This window comes from Schistosoma mansoni, chromosome 2, assembly GCF_000237925.1.
Source record: "Schistosoma mansoni strain Puerto Rico chromosome 2, complete genome".
In the NCBI taxonomy this organism is placed as follows: domain Eukaryota; kingdom Metazoa; phylum Platyhelminthes; class Trematoda; order Strigeidida; family Schistosomatidae; genus Schistosoma; species Schistosoma mansoni.
The window spans coordinates 12,117,516-12,127,329 of record NC_031496.1 but is presented as its reverse complement, the minus strand read 5'-3'; the positions used below and the strand labels follow the sequence as shown (position 1 = coordinate 12,127,329).

The 9,814-nt window shown below is 31.4% G+C and overlaps 1 protein-coding gene across 1 annotated transcript in view; it reads right to left on the bottom strand.

The window, feature by feature from the left end:
* The window catches only part of Smp_130070 (putative nephrin), a gene marked incomplete at both ends in the record, with an annotated part of 67,079 nt that overhangs the window by 15,276 nt on the left and 41,989 nt on the right, over nucleotides 1–9,814 (bottom strand). The window contains 3 exons of the mRNA XM_018795698.1: nucleotides 1,675–1,833; nucleotides 3,081–3,370; nucleotides 6,272–6,446. Coding sequence (XP_018649985.1) covers nucleotides 1,675–1,833; nucleotides 3,081–3,370; nucleotides 6,272–6,446 — 624 coding nt within the window. The remainder of the gene's footprint in view (nucleotides 1–1,674; nucleotides 1,834–3,080; nucleotides 3,371–6,271; nucleotides 6,447–9,814) is intronic.

Here is a 9,814-nt window from a genome sequence, read left to right as displayed (position 1 = left end):
TAAAATGAAAAAATACTCCTTATCAGAATGTAAAATTAGGATGACGTAATAAAAAACATAAAAAAATGTACTTTTGCACAATTCTTATTTTTATAGTCATGACACTATCTTTGCTATACATGTACATGATTGTAAGTTATGCAGCAAAAAATTTTTTTTGTGTTTCAGTTTGAAAAATACTTTTATGATGTTGTTGCAGTCAGAAGAACATTCAATAGTTTTCAGGCAAAAAAAAAATAGATACAACCATTCTAATACATAAGAATTGATAATTAATGGAGATATGTAGATCATTATTCTATAAATTGATATTGGGAGTTAATGTTATACAACTCTTGAATGATTTGAGATCTGTTTTGTTATTTGATTATGATCAAAAATTTATATCATCTTGGTTTTTGTGTTCACATTTCCTCACGGAATCAGTACTTTGACAAAACATTTTCATATATATACGATTGTACAGCTTGATAATAAATTCGTTGAAAAGAGATCCCTTCGCTGAACGTCGTGTTTTTAATTTTAATACTTGACAATAGTTTCCTGAAACATGGATTGCTTATAACCCAAGTTTATTAAGTTTTGTTTGAATTCGCGGTAGTGGAATACGTGAAGTAATCAAGATAATCAGTTACTAATCTAACGCAAAACATGTAAATTATATCAAAACAATATTCAGTTGTAGTTTCAAACATTTATATTAGATATGCAAGACTGTTTTAAGTGTCCTAATCATTAGTTTACTGTATTTTCTTTAATGAAATCCCTACTAAATAATTACAGAGAATATGTATGTCAGTTAATAATACGTGTTAATGTTTCTGAAATGTTTGCTCAGTATATTATATGTTCTTCTTACTGCTACATAACACTAAAGATGCTTTCAATCTTCTACGATATTAACCTCATCTTCATAAACTAGGTTCACAAGGAAGTCTATTGACGAAATAAATTGTATGCATGACCCCTAGTTTGATTACGCTTGATTCTAAAGTAATTCATTATTTAATCATGGAAATCAAATTAAATTCAGCAGTTTACCATAATATCAAAAGTAATAAGAATTTAGGTGAGATAAATTTAATTGGTATTGTTTGTTTGAATCTTCCCATTGATGTTTAGGACTGCAACTGGTCAGTCTCTTATTGCTATATGTGCATACTGTGCGTATTGCCTCGATATAGCCTTAATTCACAAGCATTGTAAGCAAAGATGGATAATGGCTAGCAGTGGACGAAACGCCCGTCCTGGATTCCACTGCTAGCCACTATCGATCTTTGCTTATATATATGATGACGCTTTGATATTTTGAAAAATAGATGGATAATAAGAGACTTATTTGCTATGATCCTTATTGAATAGAAAGTCAAAACATTTGTGGTCAAATTGCGAAGTTGATTGTCCTTCCAATGATATTAATCATTTGCAACTGTCCTGACACGTCATACTGAATATCTCTGATTAACATGCGCTTAAATGCAGTATTTAATTCAATCTACTGTGGTTATTATCACTTCATCGGGCAACGTTTCGTCAACACTGTTGTAGGATATTAACTTAGAGTCTCAAATTTATGTAACACTTTATTGAAGGCCTTCTTTTAAGATTTTCCAAAAGTTAAATCCTGAATTTTATGTTTTTGTATATAGATATTTAAAACACAAAAAGGCGAACCTGAAAAGTTTGTGCCAATCCACCATCAAAACCTTGAGTCCAGGCAACATGTAAAGTTGATGAGGTTGCATTCAGAAGGCGAAAATTTATCGGTACATCTGGGGTAGATGTTCCAGACAAATGAATTTCTAGTTGAGCTTCACCTTGTAAGTTAGCAGCCTATAAGAGAAAATGTCAGTAATAGGTTCCAAGATCATAATTAAGTCGAGCTATTGTAATGTATGAAAAAAACTATTCGATTCGAGTCTTGCCTAATGATATATTTTAGGTAAAAATTGTGAATTTTGAAAAAGATAACTGACGTTGTAAGTGGTTTCTGACACAGATTGGTATGTTTTATTGTCTTCCTATTTAAGGAAAAATAGATATCCAGTGACTTTTGGTTTCTAATGGCTCCCTAAAATGTAACTCTGTGATAAAAACAATTTTCACAACAATGTACTTCATAGCAATTAGAACAAGCAATGTAGTTCGTAATTTTGTGGATATGAACTTATTTACGGAAACTATAGGTATTTGCGTGGCAACTGAATGAAGGACATAGATACATCGGATTTTACAAAGTATAGAAGCTTAAAGTAGTTAGTGATTAATAACAGTATGATTTCACTGCCCACTGGAATTCCTTTATGCATAAGATAAGCATCACGGAATAGTACTTGGTTCAACATACAAAGTAATTACAACTCATACTACGAATATTTCTAGTCATATGAGAATATGTCCGTTGTCGTTTACATGTACTTTGAACATATTTTTGGGTTTTGTAAAATTTGTCATTTTGAATACTATTGGTTGGAACCCATTTCTGAAAATGAATTATTTTTTAAATTAAATGAGGATAGAAATATCTAAACTTTCAATGTTATTCATTTTGCGATATTACACGGTAATCATACAGTATGATCGGTGATAACAACCTCATTCCTGATTTAGTCGAGTGTAACAGATCATGCTTTTTCATTAGAAATTAAGAATCAGTTTAAACAAAAATCATTGGTCATAGATAAATAATGAACTGTAAGTTGGTGAGTTAAAGGAGCTGTTATAGCTGCAAGTTTTATAGTTCTCCTATTTGATTTTATATGAAGTAGTAAGAGTGTTGTGTTAACGACTTTCGGATCAAGACAAAACAGTAGTTCATTGTTTTGTTCTTTTAAATGATTCATTAGTCGGCATCAGTTCAATGAAAAATCAATTCTAAAGTTTGAAGAAGGTGGGAGATGCAAAAGCATGATAAAAGCAGCGGTAAATGCGTTCAAATAAGCCAAACTTAACACCACTTTAGTTAATTTTGTACATATACACTTTTTTTAAAGTTTTTACTTGAAACATCTGAGATATCTAGTCTCCATCCAAATACACATACTTTCAAAAAACAATTTTTATTAAACAATAAAACAAACCTGGCAACTATAAGAACCAAAATCATATTTTCTAATATCATTAACAGCTAATTGAGCTTTATATAAACCAGGACGTATATGAATTAAATAATTTTCATATTTTTTTATTCCATTTTTACTATCAGAATTTTTACTTTGAATTAATGTATCCATTGGAATTAGTTTATTATCTTTAAGCCAGACAATTTGTGGAGTTGGTTCTGTACGAATATAACATGTTAACCATACTTTAGAACTTTGTTCACCAGCTGCTTTTGTATATCGAGGCAATTGAATTATCTTTGGAGGAACTGTCATTTTATAAAATTAAATAATGTGAAATTGTAAAATCAAATTTAATGAAATTTTTTCACATTAAAATATCAATTTGATTCAATAAAAGAAATGAAAATTACAATTTTTGATTTATTATTATTAAACATAATGTTGATCAATTGCAGTCCTAAATAACAATGGGAAGATACAAGTATACAACACCAAGTGAATATAACTTTACCCATCACACAAGCTAGTGGCTATCAGGACTCAGTAGCTAAGTGGATAACGTGATGGCGTTTGAAGCGAACGGTATTGGGTTCGAGTTCCATAGAGTGAACATCAACTCTGATATGCAGGTGCATCCAGCTGACGAGTCCCAAATAGGACGAAACGCGCATCAAACTGGATTCCACTACTAGCCACTATCCATCTTTGCTTATAATGGATGATCGTTTTACAAAGCTGATGATAATGAACGCTTTACATCAATATGGAATAATTAAGTTGCATTACAGAAAAGTTAAGAGGAAACTGATCAAATTCTTAGTGATTAAATGAAAAACAAACAGTTTATTAAGATGTAAAAGATTCATTAAGGCATATATAACTGACTAAGCCGAATATTGTATTTGAACTAATAACATTACCTCACATCATTAGCTAATTGAATGGTTTTATCAATTGCCTGAAGCTACAAAACGACATTAGCGGTACATGACTCAGTGAGTTGTTGGAATTCACTAACAGTACAGAAAACGTCGATTTCAACATAAAGTACATAATTTCTCTTGGTATGAAATCGTTAACCAAGAAAGTGAGGGTATCGAAATTAAATGCATTATTGGCGATAAAACTGAGTTAGCAAAGTGATGATCAAGATATTTATTTTTGTTATCCATAAATAATGTAGAAATCCAACATAATGAAATACATTAATGAGAAGCAGTAAATGAAACCATGAACAGTAGACTAGGCCAGAAGTTTACCGATAATTTTTTAACACAACTACATTTCAATAAGATCGGAGAATCGATCATCCACATGATGATTTTTGAGATATTTTACTGAACACTTCAACATAATCTATAAAAACAATAAACATTCAGACAAAACCTTTTCTGCTTTAATTTGGACTAATTTCTATCGTTCAAGTAATTACAATCACAGTAAACAGGTTTATTTTATATTGTTTCAAAGTAGAAGTATGTGTACCAGTCATCGTTTGAGTGTCAACAACATTTGGATCATATCTTCAATAAAGAATTCTTATCTAGAAGAGAACGAGTTTGTAGTATGGAAGTTCATGTGACAGTCTGTGGAGAATGCCAGATTAAAAGATGATGGCTTACCTATATTTTTAAAAAAAATTTAATTTTTTAATTCAATTGCCTTAATTCATCACTACTTCAAAAAATCATACGTTTGCCAAATATCTATATTAAAAGAATGACATAAACTCATCAAATAACCTTCGTTTACGAATCCTTATTTTACTGATTCTTTCTACTACCAACTTGACTGACCTCATACACCATTGAAATCCTACCCAGCGATTCTATATTATATTGGAGGTTTTCTGTAGTTAAATCTAAATGGATAATTCATATAACTATGTTTGCAGAGGTGTGTTGTTTGGATATACAGAAAGCGTCCTATACTTAATTATTTCCAAACATATGGACTGATTTGTCGATAAATAGATCTAGGTTGTTAAACATTACGATCAACAGATACTTGAATGGAACATTTTTTGAAGTAAACCTAGTCAAAGTACTGAAAGTAGTATAATGGATAACTATGACAATTCGTATAAGCAGAGGTGATTTATTATTGAAATGCTAACTTGCATTAGCAAATACTACTTTTAACCTGTTTCATTAAATTTTTGCTAACCTTTGGTCCTCAAAATCACTCATCATGTCCACTACCTTTCATTTAATCACAGTAAAACTCCCGTTATTCATTTTTAGTAAAATTTTCTTGTCTATCTTATAGTTGTTACTATTACTAGACTTTTTATTTTTGTCGTTATTTGAGAAAATCAATTCGCCCCCGACTCATTTAGCTATTCCGTAAACTAATGCCTATTTTAATTTTGTTATGCTACCTTAAATTGTTATTACTATCACTTGTTGTCATCATTATGATCATGACATCATTCATGATTTTACAAGTACTATCATCCTGTCATTTTGTATATTATACGGCAAAAAGTGCTCTTAGTGGTTGACTACGTCGTACACTCTCCGATGAATTCTGCTATATAATTTAATATATATATATATATGCATATTTTCCCACTATATATATAGATAGTACAACCCACAAGTATTAGAAGGGGATTGTTACTGTTAAAACATTTATTTCTCGAACGACTAAAATCTTTTAGTTTATTATAGATCTGAATTGTTAAGTAGCATAACCTAAAAACTTTCAATATAGGGTTGTGGAGAATTTTGAATTTTAATTGAGATAATGAACCGTTCAATGTTAGATCAGCATTGAAAGGCCGGAAGCACTGGATGCTCGTTTCATCCTAATACGGAACTCCCAAGCAGTGCGCACCCGCGACCTTTCACATGGGACTCGAACCTGGGACATTCGATATCACGCTGAACATATATTGATAATTATCATGTCCCCTTTAGTGATAAGCTTTGAAAGGTCATTCTCAGAGTTCTAGTGAGAAGCCGCGACCATGGTGGTACTTCACAGAAAGCAGTGCCTCCATTACTGAATGAACCGATATCGTCCTTAGCAGTCGAACATGTACAGATTGTCTTAAAATATATAATTTCAAATCATGACTCATTTACTATTAGTCACAATGAAAGTCAATCAGTAGAACTATTGAAAAGACTAATCAGTGGTCAGTTTTTGTTAACTGTTTACTTTGTTACATCATTTTTTGTGAAAATTTATGAGAAACTTACAGTGATACAAAAGATTAAATGTCTTCTTTACTGGTTCACCTATTCCATTACTGACTTCGCAAACATATTTACCAACATCATCTTCTGTAAGTTGATAAATGTAAAATGTACTAGAAATTTGAAATTTATCTTGTTGAAAACACTGAGCAAGCATTTTTGGTTTGTCTATCTGAGACTGGAGAAAATCAAGTAAAGGAAAAGAATACGTTTACTGCTAGACATATAAGATTATACTACACAAACAATCGAATAAATGGTTCAGTGACTGAATTTAAATGATTTCGTAACTGTTAACAATTCAAACGTAGGATTACTCCGTAGTCATGAAAGCATATTCAGTGTTGTAGTGAACAAGTGGGGACAATCGAATGTGTTTGAATACAACATTACAGAACAGCTTACTAAAATCTGAGAAGCATACAGTAAATACTTAAATTTAAAGCAATTAGTCCCTTTGATATATTTCCATAATGTAATGAGAAGACGAAGATTATCAGAACTATGTGATATATTAGCGCAATACATTTCGAACGATTGTGTCACATCCCACTGCGTTTACCAATTTAAATGTGTGTGTGGTCACATACATAGGGAGGAGCAATCGTGATCTGAAAACTAGGGTGGGTGAACATGTACCAAAATGGTTGCAAAAACAAATACAGTCGAATGACCCAATAAGAGTAGAGGATAAATATCCATCATCCTCTATTGCTAAACATATAATCGAAACAGGTCATAAGATTGATCTGAACTCGGCTTTTGTTGTGTTGTTTAAAAGTGTAAAAGGGCGTATACTAAGGTTTATTGAAGCCTTAGCCATACGAAAATTCAAACCCCCTTTGTGTATTCAAAAACAGTTTGTTCTCTCTTTAAACCTACCCTGGTAATATATGCTTATTATCCAGAGTGATTAGGTGTCGAATTGTTTTCACATTATTTTATCACTATTATCCTTGTCTATTCTTACCCCTATTTCCAGTCTAGTTGACCTTTTATTTTTATATATAAATGTTCTTAACAAGTAAATACTTAATTTGCAAAATGTGAATCAATTGTCTCAAACTTGACTGTTCCATTTGCAAATATCAGTCAATCGTCTCAGACTTCATTATTCTTTTGTTTCAGCACCAATCATTCTTTGTTTTCGTTCTCTTTTCCTCGATCTTCCTAACCTTCTGTCCCCAGGTATTTCACTTTTAATTGATGATACATAGTGCTTATATCTGTTGACATTAGTAGCACACACCACAATGTGTCTTCGAGCAAATGTTCTGAAGAAATATTTTTGTACTTGACATTTGATGTTAATTGAGAATGGTCGTGAATTCTCGACTTGTTGTGAATGCTTTCTAATGCGATGAGTATGTCATATTTGTTCCCTAGCCATTAATCAATTTAAATCCATCAGTAATCGAGAAAAATAACTTTTGATAAGCAAACGAGGTTTTGTTTAAAATTCAAAAGGAACATTGAGAAAGATAGACTTGCTTTAACACATCAGGTTTTGAACTATAATAATATTTACTCTATTTGAAGTTGCTTTATATCATGAATCACCATCAAGTGAAGAACTATTAGAAATAAAGCATCACCAGATAGTCTATTAGTAATAGTCTTGGATCACTATTTAACAATGTCCGCTAACGACCTAAAAACTGATTCATTAGTAAACTAATTTAGAATTCGGTTGTCCATATTTTCAATTTTTGTGTAATTGTCTACCAAACAGTTCGTGCCAGAACTACTAAAATTGTGTGAAGCAAGCTAAGAGGGGAATACGCGAACCAATGGATTATAATTGAATGTTTTAACTGTACATTCATTGCGTCAAATATTATCAGAAAGTTTGTTATTATATTTATTTCGTTATAAATATGGATGGTAAATAATGCTGAACGTTCAAGATATTTTATTTATAAGGCAACAATCAGAAAATTTGATTATTAGAAGAAGGTTTTGTGGAGATTTTAGTAATTTTATTTAGTTGAAATCATGAATGGAGTTCAACCAGGTCTGATGTGAGACATCAACTGACTGAAGACATTGGTGGATGGTTGCTCAAACTTCGTGGATTGGTTGAAGTTAGACATTAACACCGTTGGATGCCGGCTCAGTGGTCTAGTGGTTAAGCGCTCGCGCTTTAGACTGATAGGTCCTGTGTTTGAATCTCTCGAGCCGGGATCGTGGATGCGCACTGCTGAAGAGTCCTACAATAGAACAAAACGGCCGTCCAGTGCTTACAGGTTTTCTATGGTGGTCTAGCTTCAATTGACTCATGATCTCAACTGTAGAAAATTGGATGTTTGTTTAGTAAGCTAATTTACTCCAACTTTACATTAACATTTATTGTTACTATAGTAAACTTAATTTTAACCTCATATGATTTTCACTGCACAGTTGTAAATAGTTTGAATAATATAAGTGCATTTTTTAGTTCATTTTACATTAGTCAGTGTTTGTATTTGCAAATGTACTTGAGTTTTACTTAATTGTATTCTATGTAGTCCACAAAGCCAGCATTAAGTATTCCTTTATGATATCATATCGTGTTGGTAGTAATTTACTGAATAGTAGTTACGCTCAAACTGCAGAAGAAATTGATATCATGTCTATAAAACCCGGAGCTACGTTTTCAAAAAAAGCATATTTAGCTTTCTATCTTACCTTCTCAGATCTTAGGTCCTATAGACCAATACTAATTCAAACTATGGAATGAATCGATCATATTAATGATTATACCAACCCACTACACCTTCAAACCATAGTTTATCGTATTCAGTCATTATCATAAGTTTTCCTGATACACTTGAATAGTTTACCTGGTTTTCAATCTATATTTTCTGTCTTTCAAGTCATAATATTTTGTAATATTTATTTAAACAATTGATGTTATTAGAATTTTACCCATTGTCTCTATTAGTTTAAATCCTAATTACTATTCTCTCAAATTGACTTACAAGCTGCTTTAAGTAGACATTACATAGGTTTTATTCTAACGTCGATAACTAAGAAAGTTATTTGATTACTAGCAGTCCTAAGTTGACATCTTGTATCCTGAAAGAAGTACATACATTAGACTTGGATATTCCTTTTCATCACTAATTTTTTTTAAACACGTTTGGCTCCGGTTTAATACTTAACTACTCTTAGCCATCTCAATACACTAGACATTTACAGTGATAACAACTAAGTGATCTTCAGTGACATTTTTGTCCAGTCTTTATTAATGATAGAATTTTATTTATCAAGTTATAATTTGACCATTAGTTCAAATGACCAGACATAATTACGTAATAATGTCTCTGATAGTGAAGCCGGATGATACAAGTATGAATTCCAGGAGGAAAAGAAGTTACACTGTGATTACAGATAATGAGTACCAAGTAGGATAAAGTTTAAGTCAAAGATTTCATATTGACTACCTTTACCTGTCTAATATTTAACTATTAAAAGTATATTTGCATAAACTGATCTTAAAAAACAGTACGCTTTTATGAATCATTGTTTATTTTATATAGTTGAAATCATGAGTCAATTGAAGCT